Source organism: Mus musculus, chromosome 8 (assembly GCF_000001635.26).
Source record: "Mus musculus strain C57BL/6J chromosome 8, GRCm38.p6 C57BL/6J".
Lineage (NCBI taxonomy): Eukaryota > Metazoa > Chordata > Mammalia > Rodentia > Muridae > Mus > Mus musculus.
The window spans coordinates 17,377,912-17,405,326 of NC_000074.6; the positions used below are offsets into that span (position 1 = coordinate 17,377,912).

A 27,415-nucleotide genomic window follows, 5' to 3' on the forward strand; every position below is an offset into this window, starting at 1 on the left:
TTTCAAGGCTTTAAAACACTTTCTGCTCAGAAAACGAGTAACTTTACCCAGCCTAGCTGACTTGTACTTGAAATGGCAAAATAGTGTTACATGCGGGCTCTGAGGAGCCCATCTTATCAGCAATGGATGGACCCCGGCTAACAGGACAGGCTTGTGCCATTAATGACGTTAGTCCCAAGAGTTCTTACAGAACTCCAGAAATGTAGGGTGCCATGACCTGTGTTCTGCCTGTTTTCCTTCCACAAGGTGTTTCATGTAGCTAGGGGTATGTGGACAGTTCCATCTACAAGATATAGGTCTTGGCAAATATTAAGAAACCAGAGAGAAATATATGATAAAGGTAAAGAGAGCTAGTCTATCACTGCCTTTGCGGTGGCTGAAATGCTGTACTTTTTCCTGTGTTTCAGGCCTGCTGTCCAATCCTTCCATCTTGCAATGTCCATCAGGTCTGAGAGGGTAAAAGCAAACCCACAATCTAGATAGCTCCATCTTCCTATCTCTTAAATTATCTGTCATAATGCTTTAAATGTACTTATGTGTTACCATAGCCATGGAAAATAAAATAGAGCTTTGACATAGATTCCCTGTGCCAATTCTTGAAAGGAGTCAGACCGTGGTTGCTCACTGAGCTACAAGTCAGATCACAGTGGTCTCTTTCCATGATAGAGCATGAATATCCAGTGTGTGTTGTGAGGAGAAACTCGAGTGTCCGCTGTATTCACTTCCTCTAATAGTTTAATGACTTTCTAAAAATTCATTCAAGGGGATTAAAATTGAACTGTAGTTAGTGATAACATTCCTGTTTTCCTGGGCTGAGGACTTTCACACAATTTACATGCTTTCAACATAACAAATGCCCTAGAAACAATGGCATCAGAAAGTCTTAGCTCAAGTTTATATATTATTGCACAGAATGATAACAATATTTAGATATTTAAAATAGTTTCCTTAAAGGTAATATTATTGAAAATAGAATCGAGATCATAGAATATGACTTTTATATAACATTTGCAAGCAACATTTGAACAATTAACACTTCACACCTTTGGATGTGCTACCTGTATCTTTCAAAACACACTGTGGAATTTGACAAAACTGTGTATTTGTCTCGTAAAACATTCTCTCCACTGCTAGACCCTTTGGCTCTTTAACCATATTTTATGTTAATTAAGAAAACACACATTCTACCTCCTGTGACTAATAATTGGTTTTAATGATTGATTTATTCTGACTTCGTCTCTAAAGATCCTGTCTAGCCACCATGGGGATTCCAGTAATTAATTTTATTGCACCGTGTTCATTTCTCATTCTATTGCTCTGCCTGTGGAACCCATTTTTGCCCCTGAGTCTACTCAATGTGTGTTAAGTGATGTCTTGGTCGAGCTTGTCATGTCCATAGTACATTGCTAGATGCTCTGCCTAGCAAAATCATGACATTTTTTGATTGCTGAGAAATCTGTTAAATTCTGGATTCTCATTAGACTCCAGTTAGATCTTTAATGTCATAGTTTTTTTTTCTTTTTACAAGTTTATACATGTATATGGCGTATATTATTGAATTACTTACTTGTGTCACCAATTCACCTCCCACTCCTGGTGACCTGTTATTGTTTTCTTTCTAGCTAGTCTCCCTTGACTCTTACTGTGTGCCTGTAGCCAGAGCTGCAGTTCATTCATGATTGCACGTTCATCAATTGTCAAAATTTCAAATACTGAAATTAAGTATAGGTGAATATTAACTTATTTATTAAATCATGATAGTTTGGTAACTAACATTTCAGAGATTTGTGGAAACATTACACTGGAATTGTATGCAATTTGTTACATTTTAGTGTCTTAAATTTTTTAATGTGATATATTTAAATCCTGTTTTCCCCTCCTCCAAGTCCTCTCAGACACTCCCCTCCTCCCTTACCCTCCCAATCTTCTCCCAATGCCATGTTCTTTCTCTCTCACTGCCTTGATAAATGATAAGAAAACAAAACCAAATGACAAAAAATTTAACCAAAAGAAGAGAGATAGAGAGAGAGACTGTCTAGCAAAGTTAGAAATGAATAAGTTAATAGTACCTTCAACACGTACTATTCTAAACATTACACTGAATATAAGCCTAAATTTATTCTCTAATTAGCTTTTGACTGATTTCAGAACTATCTATAGTTCTGTTTCCTGGAGCTTTAGAAACATGGAAAGAACACTATTAGAAAGGCCAAGGGCTAGGTTGTTATTTGCTTAATGAATCTGTCACCTTGGAACAGTTACCTAAATATTCTGAAAATTAGTATCTTCTCATGAGTTAAATGACATGATAAGTAGAAAAGGATTAAATATAATACTGCAAATGAAGACCCTGGAAACATGCACATCCACTGTCCAGGTTCTCTGAGTGAGCCTGCACCTTCAGGAAGGATCATCATGCCTGAACACCAACCAGTCAGGCACCCATGCTAGGCCATTGCCAAACATGGAACTAAGTCGATCTCTATCTACATATCCACAGTTTTTACTGGATTCTGTAGAATTTTAAAAACAGACATTGACAGTAAACATAGAATACTACATGGGATAACTCATAGGCCAGGGGTACTAAGAGGAATGAGATAAAGAAGATATAGCTAGTGCAGTAGTATCTATCTATCCATCTATCTATCTATCTATCCATCTATCCATCCATCCATCCATCCATCCATCCATCCATCCATCCATCCATCTATCTATCTATCTATCTACCTATCTATCTATCTATCTACCTACCTACCTATCTACCTATCACCTATTTATCAATGTCTGTCTATCTATCTGTCTGTCTGTCTGTCTGTCTGTCTGTCTCTCTCTCTCTCTCTCTCTCTCTCTCTCTCTCTGTGTGTGTGTGTGTGTGTGTGTGTGTGTGTGTGTGTGATATAATAATGGGGGCAAGTACCAGGGAAAAACAAACATAAAAGATAGATGATGTTTGGTAGAATAAAAAAAGGGATTAACATTTTAGCTGATCTTTTAAAGATAAATACAGTATTAGTAATATAAGAAAAAAGGTAAGTCTATTATTTCTAGACCCTAGAACTAACACAGATCAAGGCAAAGAGACATGTGTACTTCCACATATACACACTACTATGATGCATGAATGCATACACATAAAGAGAAGCGAGAATACAGTAGATGTTTGGAGGCATATACACGCAATATCTGAAAATTCTAGTGACACTCATATGATCAAAGGATGAATGGTAGACATATGAACAATACCACATGAACTGATGGGTGTTCCTTGGGTGTAGATCAATTTACACTGATCACTATCATTATCGTGTAAAATAAGTAGTTGGCAGGGTGAATGTAAGGCCATGTCATAGTGAAGCACAACTAGTTTTTACATGTTCTAAGGTATCAAAACTGGTCAAGTAAAATATTTTCATAATAAGTTGGGACCAGTTTTATTACCTATGGCTCATAAAACAAAGAGGGGTGGGAGGATTGTAAGAGCCAGAGGATCAGGGACTTCATTGTGGGATTGTGTTATCTGGCAACATGAGAAGCTATACCCATGAAGTCTATCAACATGACTGTTCATGTTGATATCAACATGATGTTCATGTGCGCTGAACAAAGAGGACATCAGTTACCAGGCTAAAGTGCGTGTAGGAAAACTCATGAGGCCTTAACACTACATAAAGGTCTACAAGTAACAGAGTAAAGCATGGAGCAGGAGAACTCGTCCTCCTCCAAGAAGAGCACACCAATGGGATAGGCAGTGCCAAACAGTCAGCCTCAAAAATATACATACAAGGAAAATGACATGGACTCAAATGCTATATTTAAGAATATATTGAAATGCTATACTTAAGAATATATTGAAATGTACAGCTACGGGGGTAGAGAACACAGAGGAACCTCCAGAAAGTCACAGAGACCTGGGATGTGATGAGCTCCCAGGATCCAATGGGGATGACCTTAGCTGAAATAGCCAATGATGGGGAGATGGAACCTGAGGTCACTTCCAGTATATAGACAGAGCCCCTAGTGGAGGAATGGGGACACACACCTACCTTCAAAAATTTTGGCCCAGAATTTTTCCTGTCTAAAAGAAATGCAGGGACAAAAATGGAGCAGAGATTGAAGGAAATGCTGTCCAGTAACTGGTCCAACTGGAGAACCATGGGCAGACACCAAACCCTGACACTATTACTGATGCCAGGCGGTGCTTGCAGATAGGAGCCTAGCATGGCTGTCCTCTAAGAAATAGTGAATGCCTCTGAGTGCCATCATGTGATTGTGATGGACTGGCCAAAGAATTGTGGGGTCTTGGGGGGAGGTCACAAAACATGAGGGAAGATAAAAGTAGAAGTAATTGAAAATCTTAGTTAGAAGCAAGATATATCTGCCTTATATAAAATACCCAGATCCATGGTCCTGGGGTCACTTCTTTTGCTCTTCAAATATTTGTTTGGTTTGGTGACCACACTTAATTTACTCTACAATGTACTATATTCACAAATAGTTAAAGAAATCTCTTTTTTTTTTTTTTCCATTTTTTATTAGGTATTTAGCTCATTTACATTTCCAATGCTATACCAAAAGTCCCCCTTACCCACCCACCCCCACTCCCCTACCCACCCACTCCCCCCCTTTGGCCCTGGCGTTCCCCTGTACCGGGGCACACAAAGTCTGCGTGTCCAATGGGCCTCTCTTTCCAGTGATGGCCGACTAGGCCATCTTTTGATACATATGCAGCTAGAGTCAAGAGCTCAGGGGTACTGGTTAGTTCATAATGTTGTTCCACCTATAGGGTTGAAGATCCCTTTAGCTCCTTGGGTACTTTCTCTAGCTCCTCCATTGGGAGCCCTGTGATCCATCCATTAGCTGACTGTGAGCATCCACTTCTGTGTTTGCTAGGCCCCGGCATAGTCTCACAAGAGACAGCTACATCTGGGTCCTTTCGATAAAATCTTGCTAGTATATGCAATGGTGTCAGCGTTTGGATGCTGATTATGGGGTGGATCCCTGGATATGGCAGTCTCTACATGGTCCATCCTTTCATCTCAGCTCCAAACTTTGTTTCTGTAACTCCTTCCATGGGTGTTTTGTTCCCACTTCTAAGGAGGGGCATAGTGTCCACACTTCAGTCTTCATTTTTCTTGAGTTTCATGTGTTTAGGAAATTGTATCTTATATCGTGGGTATCCTAGGTTTTGGGCTAGTATCCACTTATCAGTGAGTACATATTGTGTGAGTTCCTTTGTGATTGTGTTACCTCACTCAGGATGATGCTCTCCAGGTCCATCCATTTGGCTAGGAATTTCATAAATTCATTCTTTTTAATAGCTGAGTAGTACTCCATTGTGTAGATGTACCACATTTTCTGTATCCATTCCTCTGTTGAGGGGCATCTGGGTTCTTTCCAGTTTCTGGCTATTATAAATAAGGCTGCTATGAACATAGTGGAGCATGTGTCCTTCTTACCAGTTGGGGCTTCTTCTGGATATATGCCCAGGAGAGGTATTGCTGGATCCTCCGGTAGTACTATGTCCAATTTTCTGAGGAACCGCCAGACTGATTTCCAGAGTGGTTGTACAAGCCTGCAATCCCACCAACAATGGAGGAGTGTTCCTCTTTCTCCACATCCTCGCCAGCATCTGCTGTCACCTGAATTTTTGATCTTAGCCATTCTCACTGGTGTGAGGTGGAATCTCAGGGTTGTTTTGATTTGCATTTCCCTGATGATTAAGGATGTTGAACATTTTTTCAGGTGCTTCTCTGCCATTCGGTATTCCTTAGGTGAGAATTCTTTGTTCAGTTCTGAGCCCCATTTTTAAGGGGGTTATTTGATTTTCTGAGGTCCACCTTCTTGAGTTCTTTATATATGTTGGATATTAGTCCCCTATCTGATTTAGGATAGGTAAAGATCCTTTCCCAGTCTGTTGGTGGTCTTTTTGTCTTATAGACAGTGTCTTTTGCCTTGCAGAAACTTTGGAGTTTCATTAGGTCCCATTTGTCAATTCTCGATCTTACAGCACAAGCCATTGCTGTTCTGTTCAGGAATTTTTCCCCTGTGCCCATATCTTCAAGGCTTTTCCCCACTTTCTCCTCTATAAGTTTCAGTGTCTCTGGTTTTATGTGAAGTTCCTTGATCCACTTAGATTTGACCTTAGTACAAGGAGATAAGTATGGATCGATTCGCATTCTTCTACATGATAACAACCAGTTGTGCCAGCACCAATTGTTGAAAATGCTGTCTTTCTTCCACTGGATGGTTTTGGCTCCCTTGTCGAAGATCAAGTGACCATAGGTGTGTGGGTTCATTTCTGGGTCTTCAATTCTATTCCATTGGTCCACTTGTCTGTCTCTATACCAGTACCATGCAGTTTTTATCACAATTGCTCTGTAGTAAAGCTTTAGGTCAGGCATGGTGATTCCACCAGAGGTTCTTTTATCCTTGAGAAGAGTTTTTGCTATCCTCGGTTTTTTGTTATTCCAGATGAATTTGCAAATTGCTCCTTCTAATTCGTTGAAGAATTGAGTTGGAATTTTAATGGGGATTGCATTGAATCTGTAGATTGCTTTTGGCAAGATAGCCATTTTTACAATGTTGGTCCTGCCAATCCATGAGCATGGGAGATCTTTCCATCTTCTGAGATCTTCTTTAATTTCTTTCTTCAGGGACTTGAAGTTTTTATCATACAGATCTTTCACTTCCTTCGTTAGAGTCACGCCGAGATATTTTATATTATTTGTGGCTATTGAGAAGGGTGTTGTTTCCCTAATTTCTTTCTCAGCCTGTTTATTCTTTGTGTAGAGAAAGGCCATTGACTTGTTTGAGTTAATTTTATATCCAGCTACTTCACCGAAGCTGTTTATCAGGTTTAGGAGTTCTCTGTTGGAATTTTTAGGGTCACTTATATATACTATCATATCATCTGCAAAAAGTGATATTTTGACTTCCTCTTTTCCAATTTGTATCCCCTTGATCTCCTTTTGTTGTCGAATTGCTCTGGCTAATACTTCAAGTACTATGTTGAAAAGGTAGGGAGAAAGTGGGCAGCCTTGTCTAGTCCCTGATTTTAGTGGGATTGCTTCCAGCTTCTCTCCATTTACTTTGATGTTGGCTACTGGTTTGCTGTAGATTGCTTTTATCATGTTTAGGTATTGGCCTTGAATTCCTGATCTTTCCAGAACTTTTATCATGAATGGGTGTTGGATCTTGTCAAATGCTTTTTCTGCATCTAACGAGATGATCATGTGGTTTTTGTCTTTGAGTTTGTTTATATAATGGATTACATTGATGGATTTTCGTATATTAAACCATCCCTGCATCCCTGGAATAAAACCTACTTGGTCAGGATGGATGATTGCTTTAATGTGTTCTTGGATTCGGTTAGCGAGAATTTTATTAAGGATTTTTGCATCGATGTTCATAAGAGAAATTGGTCTGAAGTTCTCTATCTTTGTTGGATCTTTCTGTGGTTTAGGTATCAGAGTAATAGTGGCTTCATAAAATGAGTTGGGTAGAATACCTTCTACTTCTATCTTGTGAAAAAGTTTGTGCAGAACTGGAGTTAGATCTTCTTTGAAGGTCTAAGAAATCTCATTTTTAAGCATATGATCAAAATGATTAAAAATCAGGATCTCTTTGAGATATTAGTCTATATTGGCCTCATTTACAACGGACGAGTGGAAGGAGCACACCCCCCCCCCCTTGCTGATATACAAGGGAATAAGTAAGATGCATGATATGCATACAACAGAATTGACATTAAAAAGGAAGAAATCTACCATGAATACCAAGGAGGGTGATTCTGGAGGTCATTGTTCTAGGCTCAATCAGTCAGTCACAGAGTTGATGATTTCAGGTTTTTAAGCCTTTCATTTTATATGCTTTCTCTATGAAAAAGAGCAGTAACTTGAAGGATTTTGGTTCTACTTGCCAACTCTACTGCTACTGCTGGCTGAGGTTTTTATTCCATCATATCCCAGAACTAAAATCAAAAGGTAGCTCTACTTTAAACACAGGTAGCTTGAACTGCATAGTGATCATGACTCAAAAAAAAAAAAAAAGAAAGAAAGAAAGAAAGAAAGAAAAAGAAAAAGAAAAAAGAAAAGAAAAGAGAAAAAAGAAAAGACAAGACAAGACAAGACAAGACAAAGCAACCATACGAGAAACTGATATCATAACCCTCTTGGTGAAGAGACAACTCACTCAGTCATAGAACATGCGGAAGTCAAGCCAGTCTTTCATTTCTCCTGGCTGACTTTCACAGTGCTGGATGGCTGTGTGTACTACTAGAGGAGAAAAAGAATTATTGATCATGCTTATTTTTGAACTCCAAGAGCAACAATAATGACCAGTCTGGCAAGACATGACCACTGGTTTAATAGTGGCATAAACATCATGGAAATGAACAACCAATCACTTTCTGATTAGACTTATACCCTGCTTCTAAGTGGAAACCCATGTTTGCCATCATTACTTCGGCCTAGAATCTGCAACCATAGTTCCTAAAAGAGAATCTCCTATTATTATTCCACCTAGCAAACATAGTTATAGACTGGCCATATACTAAAGCACATCTTAACCCTCATCAGAGAAGGTTCTATTTATAGTAGATGGTGATTAACGTGGAGACCCACAGCCAATCAAGGTTCAGAGAATAAGCGAATTCTTAGACCTAAACAGAATGTGTACATCACACCTTCTCTTTCCAAGTCTCAGAGATCATTGGGGAAGAGTGGGTAGAAAGACTGTAAGCACTAGAAGTAATGAATGACTAGGAGGGGACTGTGTTTTAGAACACATCAGGGCAGCTGTACATATGAATCCAGAGTAGGTAAAATAACATGCAAAAGACTCAAACCAGACAAAACTGCAGCATGCAAGAGGCACAAAATCCCATCCAAAGCTCAGGAACTATCTGCAGTTGACTGGTAATGGGAAAGGAAGAGCCCATCTTATTTACGGGTGTGGCCAATTTTATTTTATGGTGACCACATTCTAGTGAAAACCACACAACTAAGAATATATGGTAAAACCAGGCGTGGTGGTGCGTGCCTTTAATCCCAGCACTTGGGAGGCAGAGGCAGGCAGATTTCTGAATTCGAGGCCACCCTGGTCTACAAAGTGAGTCCCAGGACAGCCAGGGCTATACAGAGAAACCCTGTCTAAAAAAAAAAAAAAAAAAAAAAAAAAAGAGTATATGGTAAACACAAACTATATTTGATGAAGGTTGTTTTGTTTTGTTTTGTTTTTTTAAGATGACACAAATCTGAATGGGTAGAGAAAGAAGGATGAACACAGGAGTAGAGTGTGGTTGAGTTGATATGATCAGAATCACACATTGTATGAAATACATAAATAACAAATAAAAATGAGAAAAGCAAACAATAAACGGATAAGCACCTTTCCATACTGAAGAGTAAGTTCAATGCATTCAACCAGATTCTATAACTATCATGTGACCTGTAAGTTATTAGTATTAGTTTCACCTAAGAAGAACAATATACATAGGAAGGATATAAGTCATCTCAAAATCTGAGAACTTAATAGAGCTTGTATTGTATGACCCTCACCTGTACTCCATAGCCAGCTACGTGCAAACAGCAGTGATTAAGGACCTCAGATTTCCTGATTGCCTCACATTAGCAACAGTCTTCACTTATACTTATGGATACAGCACATTGGAAATGGGAAATAGCTGATTCTACATTGTAGGAATGTTAATGTCCTTAGGATAAGTCAACCAATATAACTCGAATCGATCAAAGAACATATCCATATTAGCAAAGGTTTCATTCCTGCAACTTTATATAGTTGGAGAATTGGGAGACTTTCTACATTTCTAAATCTTTACATTTATTTTTGTAACCCGTGTCAACTTAAACATCAGCACTTTCCTTATCCCTCAAGCTTCTCTGTGACTTTATTCCATAGCAGGAAGAGCCAAGCAACAGAAATCCAGCTCTGCCCAACTCTTTCCCAAATTCATAATTGTCAAGCTGAGTAGGAAACCCCAGAAATTCTCCATGTTTGCACAGGTTTCTTCAGTCAAGGAAAATGAATGCACCTCAGCTAAGTTCTATTTTCATTCAAATAGTGCCAAAGCATGTTAGCTAGATGTCTTATGGAGCTTCTCACAAACTCCATGAAGGCTTTTCTCATCTTGGAAATGTAGCTTGAAAATTTTTAGGATACTCGTTTTTCAGACAAATTGAATGCTAGGTCTTAGGAAATTCCAGCTTATTTTTTTGATTTTACTGAAAAATTCTGTCCTGAAATTTGTTTTTCATTATCTGCACATCCATAGACAAGCCACCTCCATCTCTACTTACACAAAGCTTTAGATGCAAGAGCTCATTCTTAGGCCTGTTGGGAAGTAAGACTGTAATTCACAGGTACAACTTATTTAATTCCTAATTTATTTGCCCATTGGTATTTAATACTTTCCTCCTCTTCTTAAATTATTGTTTGTTTGAAACACAATGAATAATGACAATCCCTGTGCTTTTATGAGTTTTAAAATTACAGTGATTAGAAGGAAGGATTTTTAACCATTGTATAACAGTCATCTTTGTATTATAAAAATGCATATTAAATACTTAAGCCATTTTCAGGCCAAAGCAGCTTAGTGCATTTTTGTTTGTTTTGTGTGAGAACAATGTTTTTGAGCTTGTTTTGACAAAATCGTGCAAAGTTAATTTTCCAACAGTGTGCTACCCCATTACATACTGATTTAATGTCATGAATACAGAGCTCATTTGAGTGATTAAAAACTACAATTTTCAATTAGGGGTCTATACAGTAATGCTGTAGCTTCATATAAAGCATATAGTCCACACACTAAGGATTTTGATAACATCACTGGAGATTATATCATATTTTTTTCTGGCCACTATTACAGGCACAAGCAAATACAAGAGTGGCAAAAGTCAGCTGTCCAGGTGTATGTAGCTGAAGATGTCATTCAACAGTGTCTTCTAAAGTAGGTCCCTTGACTGCTACTGTCTCCACCAGAAGCTTCTTCACATCTTTTTTTTTTTTTTTTTTTTTTTTTTTCTGTCTAGGGTTCTGTTCACCAAGCCCTGCAGTCAACCCTTTAATGACTGAGCACCCACATCACTTGAGTTCTCCAAGATGAGGCTGCCTATTATACTCTCTTAGAATACTTTACTTAAGGTCTATTTCAACACATGAGCTTAGATCAAATACCCAAGGGTCAGACAAGAATAGTTCAGTGTCTTCCTTATGAAACTGTCCTCAGAACATCATCCAAATTTGTGCCTCAGTTTCCCGACCTGAAAGTGGGATGTAGTGGCCTCAAGGAGGTTACTATGAAGAATACATTTAGAATGAAGGGGAGGTTGCTCAGTGGTTCAGATCACACTCTGCTCTTGCAGAGGATGCAGGATCTACACTAGGCAGCTCACACCTGTCTGTAGCTTTCCCTCCCTGGGGGATGCCTTTGCTGTCCAGAGACAACTTCACTAACATGTGCACACATCATTTTTAGAAAAAAAACTAAAATATTAAGCCTTCAGATTACCTGATTCAGAATGATCATTGCTATGCATTGTTCATGTACTTGGGAAGTTCTAATGGGTGAAGATCTCTGGCTACCTGGCAGAGAAATGGAAACTTTATCTGAATCTTAAACAGAGAATCCTTTCTATTACATCATCTTAGTGGAGACAAATCCTACAAACATACAACATTGTCCCCTGTTAGAGGGCCATTAGTAGATAGTCAATGATAGGTCAATGGGTTGTCTTTCTTGGAGAAGATCTGAACTTAGCAAAAGGGTGAAAGGAGGTCAAATGTCTTCTTATGTCACTTTGGTTTGTGACCAACCTTGCCTAATATAAACCAAAATGAATATGAATTCTCTTAATGTTTTAATTATGATTCCCCAACTTGGTGAAATCAGAACATCGAAAACCACTACTGACCTATTTGATATTTCCTTTCAGCTGCAGGGTGTGCCATAGGCTTCACTCAGAAGGAATACCCAGCTGGATGATTCTGTCTAACTATGTTGTCATTTAACCAACAATAATCACAGGTTGGGTAATTGCAAAAGGCATCACACTGTGCCAATGCTGATGACACATGATACAGAGATGATTCTTTGCAAGTCTTAAGGCAAAGCAAACCCAAGTCAGATATTAGTTCATACTCATACAAATGTTACACACACCCTCACGCCAAGGGTTGAAGAACAGAAGAGAGAGAGATCCTTCTGAACGGATGGGAACTGGCCGTGAGAGGAGACCAACTCTACTAGTCTGACAAGCAAAGCTTTCACGGCCCTATGAGGTGATGTGCTGCATCTGAGCCATGAGCAGCAAGCTCACACTATAGTGCTCTGATCCAAGCTCGTGAATGCATCATCCAGCATCCTAGCACTGGAGAGAAGTAGTGCAAGAGACTGAAATCTGCCAGAACTGAATCAGTCCTAATTGATCAAGTAGGTCAAATAGAATCTTGTTCAAAATGGGATTCAGAAATAAAACAGTTCTCACAATTTATAACAATATAACAATATAGTTATATATTAACTAATTATATATAAATATTAAATACAGCCATATTAATACTGTATATCATATATTATTTTAAAATCTATTATACACAATACATGATTACTAAAGAACTGTGTACTGTGTGTTGTTTTTAGCTTTGAAACAATTTATTCATATAGGATTAACTCATATAGGAACATTGTCATTTCAAGCAATTATCTGGAACTTAATTTGGTGCCATTTGCTTGCCATTTAAGAATCAACAAGATACTGCAGCTGGCAAACAACTAAGGGGAGACCATAGTAAATTAAGGAAAATCAAGATATTCCAAATCCAATCCATAGACAAGTATATGAGAGAGGAGAGGGAGAGGGAGGGAGGGAGGGAGGGAGGGAGGGAGGGAGAGAGAGAGAGAGAGAGAGAGAGAGAGAGAGAGAGAGAGAGAGAGAATGAATAGGAGATAGATGATAGACAGATATATATTTTTGATAAGTGAATAGATTTAAAGATAGGTAGGTAGACACACACATATATGTGTTGATAGATGACAGGAGATAAATATTAAAAAGGCAATTATGTAAAGGCACATATACTTAATTGATAAATAAATAGATACAGATAAGTGACAGGCAGGCACATACATACATATTCATACAAGCACATATGATTGATAGATGAAAACAATAGATAGATAGATAGATAGATAGATAGATAGATAGATAGATAGATAAAGATATATTGAGCTAATCATGAATCAATAAAGAAAAGTGCCTTTGGCTAGGAAGTCACATAGGAAACTTCACTTGTTGCTAAGAACAAAATTGCACCACAGCCTTGAGTTCTGTCTGTATCTTTGTTGAATAAGAATCTCTCCATTGTAAGAAATGAAAGCACAGCTCATTACAGAGCTGAAAGTGCTCTCCTCTGAGATAAACGATGAATGTGGGATAAGCAGAAGAGGGAGGAATAGCAATTAGATGGGTGGGAAATTCTGAAAAATAATTACTGAAAAATGTCTCTGAATGAAGTCTAACCAACTTGCCATGAACTCAAGTTCTTATGTTTTCCTGAAATCATCTACTGTTTGAAGGGGGAAATGCAGCTAATAGAGAAAGCATTTGAGCTCCTCCCTTCCCAAGGCTGCTCCAGGCAGATGGGAAGGAAAAGTGTGATCTGGCCTTTCTTTCTAGTCAGGCCTTGCAGTGTCTGCAAGTGGGAGGGTTGTTCCTGAGCACTTACTGAATAAAAAGATGCTGTCAAGCCTTCACTAACTCATCAGGGATGCTATGGACAAAGAGCCTTGAATACGAAGAACGTAACTATCTGCAGACATCTTTTTCCTTTTCTATACCTGACAAAAGGGAAGTGAGCGAGACATAGACAAGCAGCTTCCTGGGAATCAGAGCCCTATTCATAGCCTTCAGTTTGGTTCTCCTCATCTTTCTACACCTCCAACAACTAGTGTGACCTTTGACAATGAGTGGCCTCCATATTGTCAATAAAATAATAATAACAAATGATGTCTGCCTGCTGCTAAACGCTTGCATGTGTCAATACTGTGTCAAGCATCACCTATGCTCAGCTCTCAGGGGTCATTGTGCTCAGTTTCCATGGGGAAAGAGAAAACGCTGCAAAGGGTTTAGGTAAAGTCCACAGAAGGCCATGTAGTTCAACATCAAAGCCAAGTCCCTCCCACCCCCTAATCCTATAGCTAAATCTGAGTGATGCTTTCCCTTATCCATTGTGAGATTACTGAATGCAACCTCTCTGGTCCTCACATGTCAATGAAACTGTCAATAAACATTCATAATGTACTTATATTTGGATGGCTAGGCCTAGCCTCATAGATCTGTTCTAATCCCTACAATGAGTAAAAAGCCACTGCAGATGTCTCCTTGTTGATCACCTTCTCAGATGTGGACAAGTAGGGAAAAGTTGCATGAGATGAAGATGTGACAGCTGCCACAGCAGACAGGCAAGTCCTATTCATCCTAAACTCCTTGTATGGGAACAGAACTAATGCAGTCCTCAACCCCAGTGATCATAAACATGAAAATGCACAAAGAATCCCCCAAAGCACTACTAAAAGTGACAACCAAATGCAGATGCTCTTTCTATCTTATCCAAAATACTCCATGGCTGCCTTATTAAAGGAATATTTGTCTTGCTTACCCTGTTTTTCAGTGGCACCCAAATATGTCAGCAAACTCAGGTTAGACTCACCCTGATTTGAGGCACTGGGTAGTGAGGTATCTGCTGGGATAGAAAAGAGTCATTGTTCAGATATAAGGATCCCTCCAAAGCGTCCTCTCCAGTGTAATGTTCAGAGGTGGGGCTTTGGGAACATGATCATGTCAGGAGAATATGATGTAACTAATAATTAATGCACTGATTATGTCATAATTTCAAGGTAACACCTTCTGCCATGGTAGAGATAAATAGTGGGTCCTAGTAGGAGGAAGACAGTAGGAATATTCTCTTGAGGGGATGCTCTTTTACCAGGACTTCTCGTCTTTCTCTGTGTGACAACCCTGAAGCAAAGCACTTTGGCCCAGAACATTCTTTCTCATCATAATACTCTGTTTCCTGACAGCTATCAGAAATGGAGACAGCTTACCATGGGCTAAAACTCAGAAGCTGTGGTCCTCAAATACTGTGGAGATTTCAGAGAAGAGATAGTGTGGTCCTGTGTAAGTAATGTGAGCTAGTTAACTCAGTAGGAACTGTGCACTAAAGGACAGAGGTAACAGATGTCACAGGCTTATAGAAATGACGGCCAGTTAAGGATCTAAATGATTTGTATTTGTGGAGTTTGTAGAACACATGTTGGCTCCACGAGCTAAGCACCCTACAGGGGCTATCATTCTGTTCTTCATAACAACCTGTGGGCAGGTGAACCAAGATCTGCATATTGATGGTTAGGAAGATTAACTACTTAACTAACTGGACAAGTGCACACAATTGTAGAACATGGACAGAGCTCATTCAGACACTTGCCTTTGGAGCTCATGAGGTGACTCTTGTGACAGGTCAAATTGTATTTACAGGAATGTGTGGGGACTGCCAAGTATAAAAACACTCAGGCACCACTCTCTGCATTCTAGGTCTGTCTTGGTCATTAGCTCCCATGAAACATTATCAAGTTTATGGCATCATTTATCTGCTCATTTAAAACATTTTAGAGGAAAGGTTTATAATAGTTTCTAATTCTTCTTGAACTTAAATATTATGTAAAAATTTTATATATCCACACTTTGCTCTTATAGGAACATAATTGTCACATACCAAATAGAGCAGACAATTAGTAAAGAGTCATTATAAATGCTCACATACTTTTGGTGTAGCTGACCCTGCTATGTGAACATTCGCTGTATATTAGGTGCTTAATATTTCCTAAAAAGGAGGTGGTACTTCATACACATCCAAGTGATTAATAATTAGTAAGATGAGCATTAATTGTCTTAAGATATGATCTCAAGGCTAGATATGCTGAGAACTCAGCATAGAAACTGGATATTCATAAGTTGGCCGTGTTGATGAGCTCTACCCTAATGAAGCTTGTATTTACGAACAGTAAGTAAGAGTTGTGTGGTGTTCAGAACTTAAAAGACTACCATGTGCCTACCATGGCGTAGGTCCTTATGGACTATGACTAATCTCCAGGACTTCAGGTCCCAGAAGAGTGTCTTCCAATCTCAAAACAATGGATCCAGATGCAATATCACAATTGGCCAGAAGGTGCCACCATCAACCATCTGATTTAAAATTTGATGTGAAATTTGTAAAAAAATGTTGAAGTGAATTCTCTCATTTCACATTTAGTCAAATGTCATAAATAAATTATTTTTATAAGCATATAATTCATACATCTAAAACAAGTATACATCCTTATGTTTGATTCCAGTCTATATCATTAGAGGATAATAAATATTTGAAGGGTTACAAAGGTAGACGGGATTAGAAAGCAGGAAGTTGAGTACTACCGAGTACTTGGGATCGGTTTCTGGGAGAACAAAAGCAGAGGATCTTTCCGATGGTTAGAATGTGTCATCTACAAGAAAAGTTCAGAAAGAAGCAGGCATGCAAGTCTGAGAAGTGGAATCATCCAAATATCTGTGGATCCGTGGTCACCAAAGAAGAGACACTTGAGATAGGTTCTAAGGACATTTCAGTAAACAGGATCAGGATGAACGTTATGAAAGGGAATGGATAGTCTTTTAGAAAGAGCAACACGGAATGATTTTAAACACACTAAATCCAATGCACTCAGGGTAGAGGATCATGTCAGAATCGGCTAAAAAGTGAGAGGGGGCCAAGGGGAGATGAGTTATCAAAAACAAGTTATGTAATATTTTCTCTGTCAAATGAAAACATCTTTCCTGGTCCTACCAATAGCAGCAACCTAAGAGCCTTGTGTGTTTAAGAAACTAAGTTCATCTCACAGGGAAGATGAACAAGAGAGGACAAACCCAGGACAGCAAGCAAGCTATGCTGTGTTACTAGAGGAGAGATGGTGTGGGAAGGTACAGACCTGGCTGTGGAAGTGGAGAGGACACAGCTGGGGCTCCATGCTGGTGAGGACAGGGTATGAGGGGAGCCAATACAGAGCTCAGGGTGGATGAATTCTCTCTCAGTAATTTAGGAATCTGCATCCATGAACCACTCAAAAAAGCAAATGAAATCCATAACTGCTATTCTTTTGGCAGAGGAGAGAGCGAGAAGCAGTGAATTCAGTCTGATCAATGCTGTGCTTGAGATCCTGACAAAACATGTGGACATGTAGTCTAGGTAAGGGTTAAACATCATAGTTCAAGTAAGGGTTAAACACCAGAGCCTGGTTAAGCTTGACAGAACCAACTGAATTTGGCATCATAAATTATATCCTTGCTATTTTGGACACACACAAAAAGCTGATTTTCCAAGATGACAGGATTTGACTAAACTTGCATGAGTTTACATAGAACAGAGTTATCTTTTCTTTCAGTGGCCGCAGTCCACTTCCTTTGTTTCTGATACCTGTTCATTATTCCAATATTAGCCAAGTATCTCCCAAGCTGTAGCAGATGGGCTCAACTATAGCTGAAAGCAGAGTGACTCTCACCTGCACGCTCTGGCAGGAATTCAGACACCCAGACAGTCACAGTTTGACCTGGTGTGCACTGGAATCACCAAATTGTCATGGCTTTAAACAGCATATTATTCTGTCTTTGGTCCCTACCATTAATTTTTTTCCTCATAACAAATTGCAAGGACAAAGAAGGCAAATTCAATATATTTCTTAAGAATATGCTGGATACATTTAAATATGAAGTAAGCAGGCAACGAGAATCCAAGTATGGTGTGAACATTATCTACAGAAGTCTTTTGCCTGCTAATGAATTTGTAGCTTCAGTACATACTGGAATACCACCACAGGCATGCCAGGAAAGATCAACACTGAGTGCTTCAGCTGTCTAGGTTTAAATACAGGTATTATAAGGCCACTTTAAAGGCAAGGTTATTTGAATTGTTAATTGTGAATCGATTCAGGCATTCATTACCTTAAGGTATTAGATAGGTTAATTAACTACCATGACTCATTTTTCAAATTATAACATGAAGACTAATTTTTCTTACCTTTTGCCTCTAAGATATTAATTAATGCATATTTGCATCACACACTTTCCACATTCGATGAGCACCTATCTGTGGCACAGCGCTGTGCCAGGCTGAATGACAGCATGCCTGGGCTGGGCTGAGGTGGGCACTAAGCACTAGCAGGAGAGATTTGTTCAAGTTTTCTTCAGTGTTATTCTGCAGGACAAGCACTCCTGAATAAGGCAGACAGGTAGCAGGAATCATGCATATGCTAATTGTAATAAATAATGAAAATATTTAGACATGATGAGGTTTGAACTTGAACTTTATGAATAAATTGAGATTAGTATGCAGCGCCAGCTGTATAGCCTGCTTTTGTTCTTCCTTTTTAAAAGGCAGTCATTACTAAATGATGCTTGGAAATTTTGCAGCAATTTGTTCATCTCCCCGCTTCCACTACCCATCTTTACAGCCATTAAAGTCACATCCCCTTGGCCTCTATATCAACATGTATGTGAAGAAGAACCCTGACTCGTACTGGGGCTCACTGCCTTAGACAGCCCCCTGCTGACTTCCAAGACAGTGAAAAAGGCCACCATCAATATCTGACATGAGTGAAGAACATGCTGCATAAAGAGCTCTCTCCATGAGAGGAAGAAAGCTTTCTCCAGTCTAGAGGAAGTGTCTTTCTATGCAGCCTCTCCTCACAGGGTAACCTTGCATTTTCAATGAAAGATGAAAAAGATGGGGAGCCTGGGAATTTTCTCACAGAGGATTGGGCTCATGGACAGAGAAAAATGTTAATCATTGAGAGTTTCAATAAAGCAATTTCATATCCAATAGAAGCAAACGATCTTATGTCAAAGTAAGAGAAAGAGATGGAAGCAGTCTCAGAGATGTTCTAGGAGACAGTGGCTCCACTCTCTTCTTCATCTGACCAAGATCCAGCTGTAGGGAAAGGAGGATGGATGGTGCAAGCAACTCTGCTGGGGATGAGAAGCAGTGGCAATAAGTGAATAAAACAACGCCTTTAAAACTAGAACCAAGATGACTTTCTTCAACCTTTAACCTTTCTCTGTGTGTAATAGTTCGCTGTGTCCTGGGTCACATAGGATCTTCTTCAAGGTTCTTTCTAGATCTCATTGGCTCGCTGAAAGAGGTCATATCAATGTTAGCATATATCACTTAACATGCGGGCATAGAAATGCAATAGGAAGAGTAGATCTGCCTGGAATGTTTCACTATGAAGTAGTGAAGGTAGAAAAAGAAACAGGTTGATGGAAAGTGTTGTATTTGTCCATGGGAAAATACTTCATCACCCCCTTTGAATGGTGAAATAGTGGGCAGGACCAAGTTATCTCACACACTGCCATTTGTACCTTGGCTGTGCATTCACTGTGTGCTGTGGATCTGATGAGTATAGTGTGAGGCCTAACAACAAACCTACCATGAATCAGCTTATCTTTTTCACAAGTTTACAGATAGAAATTTGCTCTGTTGGTGAACTTAGATAGTTCAGTGTGACTTTTTTTTTTTCCTTATGGAGTCAGGCAATTTCCCCTTTTCATTTAAAGCAACATCTTCAGGTTTCTCTTTAGTATATTCAAATCAACACCCTCATTACTTCTGTGCTTTGGGGCACAGTTAAGTAAAGTGCAGATGACTTGAACACAAGCCTTATCAGAGACTGAGTGTGTCTAAAAGCCAAGGAGGCTATTAAGCTGCAAATGAGGACAGGCAGCCTAGAAACCAAGTGTAATTCAATGGCGTAATTTGCACCAAGACCAAGTGCATTGTGATAGTCAACCTTTTTACTCAAAAAAAGCCACACTAGTAGAATGTATCAGGCCGTAACCATAGCGAGGTGAGATGCCCTGGACAAGATGGATCCACTGGAGAGTCTGATAATTAAACAGGAAGATGAGTGGCCAACACTACTCTAGGTAGTTCAGCGAGCTAATGAGGCCTCGCTGGGTTATCACTGATAGAAGGCGAAGTGTTTCATGTTCCAATGTGCTTCCTCTTCTCCAGCAGGGGCATGCTGACTCTACATTCATAAGTGATCGGTGGGATTTGACTGTCTGTGCTGTGAAACTGTACTCACTGCAGACCTATTGTGCTGGGGGTAGAATGAGAAACCTTGACAAGAGGCTTTTCTTCTCAGCGGACAACTCTTTGGCTCCTCCCTCTAACCACACCACGATGTCAGCTTAAAATTAAGCTAACAGCAGTGAGCCCATTGCCTTCCCACTAAGCCAGTCTTCCAAACTGATCGTCACCAGACCAGACAGAAGGGCTCTCAGTGGTCTTTGACCTTTCTCTCTTTCCTCGTAATATCTCCAGTGCCTATCCTTTATCCTGAGTGTCCCCATAAGGCATTTGCTACAGTTCATCATAAGCATTATACAGGATGTCGTGCTAGAGCAACTACACCATACATAATCAGTTCTTTCTTGAGATGACCTCAGCTACTTCTGCTTCTTGAAGGTCAACGTGTATCATCAGAACCATGTGGAGCCTGTTTTCTGCCTGTCTGCTCATGATGTCTGGTCTTGTAATTCAAACCTGGGCTTCAGTACCACCAAGGCACACATTTCACTTCTGTGCCTACAGCCTCTTCTGAAACTTTGGGGTGTAACTAAGAATATTTCCCTCTCTCCTCAAATTCATTGAAGGAAAACATCCCATTTGGACTTGAGTTTCCCAATGCAAAACTTCAAGTAGTCTTGCACAGCCTCAGTCAGGCTGTGAGTTAGCCACACTTTGATCTTCCATTAGAAGAGCCACAGAGGAAACTGAGGCAGATCACACAAGCATAGGCCGGCATTATTTGCCTTGACATCACCTCATAATGAGTTATAGATATACCACAAACCTCACTTCAGGCCCTGCAACAAACAGACACATGCTCAGAAGGGCCCTACCTCTGTCTGCTAAGGATTTGGTCCTAAGTCAGTGTAATGCACTTTCTCTCAAAAGAATGTCTACAGTACAGTTTAGCCCAAGATATGAAGCAAAGGACTCTTTCTTAAGTAATACCTAGCAAGAATGTCATTCTCTGAGCAGTTTGCACATGAAGCTGCCTAGCTACAGAATTCAGAATCTGCATTTCTTCTGAAATTGAAGCTACTGAGTTATGGTTTGCAAACGAAATGATTGAAATAATCAGTGAATACACACAGCAGACTTAAATGTTTCACTAGAAGGTTTGTCTTTTACAGACTTCTCTTACCACACACCTTCAATCCTAGGATCTGAGAAACCACGGCAAGAAAATATCTATGGATTTGAGGCCAGAATAGAGGATACAGTGAAGTGGAAGTTTCTGGTTTCTTTGGAAACTCAGTTGTGTCACATGTTGTTTCTCTGGAAGCTGCCTTGTGATAGGTTTTGCAGAAGAAGACACATAAGAGGGCATGTCATGTTTTGCTAGCATGGATGCGTGAGAGGGAAGGAATGTTTAGGAAGAAAATAAATGGAAACCAATAAACATTGAGAGGGTGCTCTTATATTGCAACACTGTGCAACAATTCACTGGGCTTTGAAGAGCTTTGCTGGACTTTACTGGCTTTTCCTGCACTTCACTGGCCTTGAAATTCTTCGCTGGTCTTGCTTCTTTGCTAGTTTTCACTAGTCTTCACTTCATAGACAGAAATGTGCCAAGGAATATCTCATGGTATTCCAGCTGATACTGGCTGCTTCCAGTGACTTGTGCCAATTTGGGGGACTTATGGTTTCTGCCATATCATGTCTCCACTACTGATTGGTGTTTGGCATTTGCTATTGAACAGGACAGCTGGTATCCTGATTCTGAAGAGTGGAATTACCTCAAAGAACTACTGTTAAACAGGTCCACAACCCCTTTTTCTTTAAACTTCTTTCTCTCCAGCCTCTGGTAGGTAGGTTAGAAGAGAAGTTGAAGCATTTAAGAACTCTAAATAAAGTAGATTTCAAAAAAATCTAAGCCTACAGTACAGTACATTTCCAGGCAGTCTTCACTACAGAGTCTTATAGAAACAAATCCAAAACCATCCTTTCCAAAGAGCAAGTGTTTGCATGCTCAAAAATGTCTTCAGTAACTTGGTCTTTGGCTCCAGTTTCTCAGAGGAAGATGTTCATGTCCAGGACATCATTTTAACATAAAGGTGGTAAAAATTTTATCTTGTCTTTGGTACCTTTAATGCTATGGTTGACGGGGCATTCTGAAGAACTGCTAAGGAACCAGAGTCTACAGTAACTTGGACAAACTTAGTTGACACCATATAGTAGTTAAATAGTAAACTGGACCTGTTAATTTCTCCAAGCCTTGGCTTTCTTGTGCACAAAAATGAGACAATAATAGCAGCTACAAGGCTAATGTGCAGATTAAATTCAATAATAATACACTGAGCAATGCCTAGAACATAATGCAGATCCCCAGTGTTGTACTCTTGTATAGCACAGTATAATAGGAAGTAATATTTCAGTCTAATTCTGCTTTAGCATCTCTGTACTGGACACAAAACTAGGAAACATTGAGAACAAAAGCTTCCAGCATCCTGCTAACCAAAATGTAGATGGTTCACCAAGTGTGACCCACAGGCAAATATAGAAAAGAAAACTATAGACAAAAATCACTTTCACAGATGGTCTGGGTGGGAAATACCAGAAAAACTTTGGAATATAAACAAGTTATAGATACATTAGCCAGCATTTAAGGTGTCTATTTAAGTACTTTTCCCATTGCAATCATGGTGACTGGACATAGCTCCTCCATAGCTCCTTAGTCACTTTTCATAAAAACTCAGAATTATTAGAATTAGTTGGGATCAAAAACACACATAATGTGCACATGTGTTCTCTGCATTATGTATCAAAGATGTGATTGCTAGTTAGGTCACAAGACTGGGACAGGAAAGCCTGGATTCCAGGATAAATTTCCTCAAGAAAGAGCGTTCAAGGAAATATTGCAAATGTATGCAATGTTGCTAGAAACAAACAGGATTACAGAAAAACAAATGCTCTCCCACTTTCTAAGTATGAACTTCATTGTGGCTTTTGAATTTTATTGAGTTCATATAAGAAAACTGCTTCTGGTACATTTAGTGTACATTATGTTCTCTTTGTGGGCAAGCAAACAGAACTACTGCAAACACCATGTCTCATACATTTAAGAATGTCCCACCAAGAATGTTTGGATGATAGAGAACCATGAGTGATCACAGACCACATGTGAAATATCCTGTGCTTTTTACTGGGTATCTAATATTACACAGGGTCACCCACCTGTGGTGATGGTCACTCATGTCCCCATACACAAGCAAGTTAACTGAGGCACTAGCTAGGCTGATAATCAGGAGAAGCTCTTCATCAGAAACTTCCAAGTACCTCTCTGGCTCCACATAGGCACCACTCCCCTTTTCTTTGATAAGCCTACACCGCCCAGAAGCAATGAACAAAGTGTCTATTATTGATGACTAATGTTCCTGGCAGAAAGGGCACTTTGAGGCAGTGGAAATCATCACCCTCATTATCAAACACATAAATGAGTAATAGGGCTTTTCTCCCTTTTGTTCCAATATATAGTGCATCCTGCAGTGATAGGATCGTAGCAAAGGGAAATGTGAGGTGATATGGTTGGTCTTGGGTCATTGATTCGTGGATTGTTTTCCAGAAGCTTTTAAGAAATATTAGCACCATAATCCTGGCTCTTTCCTGCTCTGCTTACTGTTGGATCCCCTGGAGCTGCTCATGACAGGAACCACACCTTTATACTGAGTGCCTACCAGATGTCACCACTTAGCCAGGCATGAATCAGGGAGAAAATAAGAACAAGATGTGAGTCACTGGGTCATCATCCCTAGAGTAGAGTAAGAGAGAGTTCTAGCATAAGTCTCTGACTGTTAGTGTGGAACTTGACTAAAGGAGTTAACAGCTGGCCATATAATACCTAAGCTTGAAGTTTAAAGCTAGATAATCTTCAACTACACTCTATGCTTCCTTTTCCTGTGTTCGCTCTCTGAGAGTGATGATGAAACCATCTTTATGGCACAATAGACATTTCAATTGAAAATGCTTCTGCAGTATGGGGAAACCGTAGAAGAAATGGCTGATTGGAGATGTGACAGAAATACTGTGATCAACATGAATGTTTCCTGAAAAAGCATGTCTCTCTCTCTGAAGAGACATAACAAGGTGAACTCACTAACCAGGTCCAGGAACTCCCAATAATAATAAAAAGTCCAACCACTCACAAAAAGGAACTTATCATGACTGCCCTCCAAAAGACCCAACAAGCAGATTAAAAAGTCAGATGCAGATATTTGCACCCAACCTATGGACAGAAGCTGCTGGCCCCTGTCATTGAATTAGGAGAAAACTGAAAGAAGCTGAGGAGGAAGCCAACTCTGGAGGAGGACCCACAGTCTCAATTAACCTGGACCCCTGAGATCTCACAGATACTGGAAAACCAACCAGGCAGCATACCCCAGCTGATATGAGGCCCCCAACACATATACAGCAGAGGACTTTTCTGGGTTTAGTCAGAGAAGATGCACTTTACCCTCAAGCGACTGGAGGCCCCAGGGAGTTTAGAGATTTGGCGGGGTGGAGCTGGGGAATGGGGACAGGGAGGTGGAGAGGAGGTATGGGATGTGGAACAGGTGCAGGGTGGACCTGGAGGGGAATAAAATCTGGAGTTAAAATTTAAAAAAATTTTATAAAGAAAAAAAAACACAGAGAGATAAGTAAGAGCAAAAGATGAATTGTTAAACATGGGACTTAAGTGGGGAAAGGAAACCAACTGATTGTTGCATAAATGTAAAGGACACAAAAGAACTAATTTTGCATTCCATTGGAAAACTTTTCATATTTGACTTTCCCTCAAATTAACCTTCACCACCCTCTCTTTTAATTATTTGTTTCCTTCTTACAGTTTCTAAAACTTCAAATCCAAGCCTAGTTTTAAAGACTTCAAAAAAGTCTCCAGAGTTACTGTTCCATTATGCTTTTGTATTTTTGCCATATGCAACTGATAATTGGAGAGAAAAAAACTACTAAAGGCAATATCAAATGTCCCTGTATAGTTACATGGCTGGAACTACTTCTATATCTGGAATTGCATTCCCACTTGTGTTTGCAGCCCTATCATTGAAAAGTAGAAATTACGGGTGTATATAAATCATTAGTGAAAATTTAACTTATTCAAAGCAGAGACTGGAGTCACTCCTAACTCAAAGCTTATGTTGCACGACTTGGTGATGAGTTTAAAAAAATCATATCTTCGAGGCTTTTCCCTGATGCTCACAGTCAACTATTGGATGGATCACAGGGCCCCCAATGGAGGAGCTAGAGAAAGTATCCAAGGAGCTAAAGAGATCTGCAACCCTGTAGGTGCAACATTATGAACTAACCAGTACCCCGGAGCTCTTGTCTTTAGCTGCATATGTATCAAAAGATGGCCTAGTCGGCCATCACTGGAAAGAGATACCCACTGGACAGGCAAACTTTATATGCCCCAGTACAGGGGAACGCCAGGGCCAAAAAATGGGAATGGGTGGGTAGGGGAGTGGGGGGTAGGGTGTGGGGGACTTTTGGGATAGCATTGGAAATGTAATTGAGGAAAATACGTAATAAAAAATACTTAAAAAATCATGCAGGCAGCAGAGGAATAGATGAGAGAGTCTGTCAGGATTCCCCTTTGCTCTATGTTTAGAGGCAGTTGAGTGTTACCCCTACAAACAAGAAGAGTCATGAGCGAAGACACAAATTCACTGTCCTAACTCTACAGGACCACATTACTTTGTAAGGATAGTTGAGAGTTGAAAAATGAGTTGCAGTACCCATCTGATTATGAGGAGAGATGCCTCATGCCACAACATGGATGATAGACAGAAAAGGCGTTTAACTCTACAGATGATGAAATAGTCTCCCTGGCCATTCATGTCTCACTTATAGCCTAGGACTTGTGCAGGCACTGCCAGTAGAGTCACTTCTGAGGATAGGAAGTGATGGTTTACTACAACCTAGATTAGGGGGAAGACTGGGCTTTAAGAATTAATCCTCCCAACCAGCCCTTTTGTGGAATCAGAAAAAGAGAAAGAAGCTATGAACACAGACGGAAGAACAAACGTTTCTCTACATATTCCTGAATTTCTGCAAGACCTACTTTGAGGGGATATCATGTTCAGAAAACCACCCGAGTCTCCAAACTCCTTATGACCCTCACAGTACATTCTATGTGTGTTATAAGGTAGCTACACAGTCTACGACACCCTGAACTTATTGACATATCCGATTTACTCTTCTAATATGTAAGTCTGTCCCATAGCACCCACCACAGTTTCCGGAGCTTGCATGTAAAATATCAAGCATCTTCAAAAGTTCACATTTGATAAAATATGAGGTAGGCTCATAGACACGCTGGACATGTGATGGTTACACAGAGCCAGCCATGATTTGACAGAGCTGTAGCATGACTCCCACATGCAGTCAGCTGTCTTCTGGGTTGCACAGAGAAGTTCCAGCTGGGGGGGGGGGATGTTGCTCTGCTGACACATATACAAGTCAGACCAGCAGTATGCTTATCATCATGTGACCATACTGCCTTTGGTCCTAGCATAAAGGCGATGCCCTAGGCATGGTTGTTAACCTCTTGCAATGTCTATCCTTTAGAGAAAAGTAGCTATTTTGCATGGAGTTTACGTAATATATAACACAATTGGGTTTTACACATTATATTTTTCAACCAACTATGAATAGCATTTTACTCTGTAGAGGGCAAGAAGCTGGAAGAGATGCAATTTGTGGCCACCTCATAATGTCAGGTAATACCCTAAGACTGTCCTTCTGCTCACTGTGACATCTTTACACATGTGCTGGTGTTTACTTGATCTTCCCCAAGCGCCAGAGGATTGGCCCTTGATAGAATCAGTTTTGCAGAAAAGATTATGGAAAAGGACTGAAACCCTCCCCAAAGAAATGAACTGATCCAGTATGGATGCAGCTCCCCCCCCCAAACTCCTTTTATTTTGGATTCTTATTTACTCAGCATAATGTCTCCTTTTATTCATAATAGCCGCAATCAGCACTCTGTGCAGCCTCAAGGTCGGGGCTGCCTGCTGAGAGGGTCTTGCAATTCAATAAGCAGCCATAAGGGGTGTGTGTGTGTGTCTGTGTGTGTGTGTGTGTCTGTGTGTGTGTGTGTGTGTGTGTGTGTGTGTGTGTGTGTGTGTGTGTGTGTGAAATTAAGTGGCTTCTGATTGCTCTTCCAGTTTTTCTACTTAATAAGCTTCCCGGCTAAACAGCCTATGCAGAAGTTCTCCTTTTATTGGCCAAAAGAGAGAGAAAAATA

General features: G+C 39.9%; 2 protein-coding genes across 2 annotated transcripts in view; both read right to left on the reverse strand.

The window, feature by feature from the left end:
* Csmd1 (CUB and Sushi multiple domains 1) overlaps positions 1-27,415 on the reverse strand; it is a 1,642,848-nt gene that overhangs the window by 1,485,374 nt on the left and 130,059 nt on the right. The gene's annotated exons all lie outside the window — the stretch shown is intronic.
* C030002A05Rik (RIKEN cDNA C030002A05 gene) overlaps positions 1-27,415 on the reverse strand; it is a 138,762-nt gene that overhangs the window by 24,278 nt on the left and 87,069 nt on the right. The window contains exon 1 of the mRNA XM_030243881.1: positions 1-27,415. This exon is cut by the window's left edge and continues 24,278 nt beyond it; it is cut by the window's right edge and continues 87,069 nt beyond it. Within this exon, the coding sequence (XP_030099741.1) occupies positions 5,790-7,412 (1,623 nt within the window). The 5' untranslated portion in view covers positions 7,413-27,415 and the 3' untranslated portion in view covers positions 1-5,789.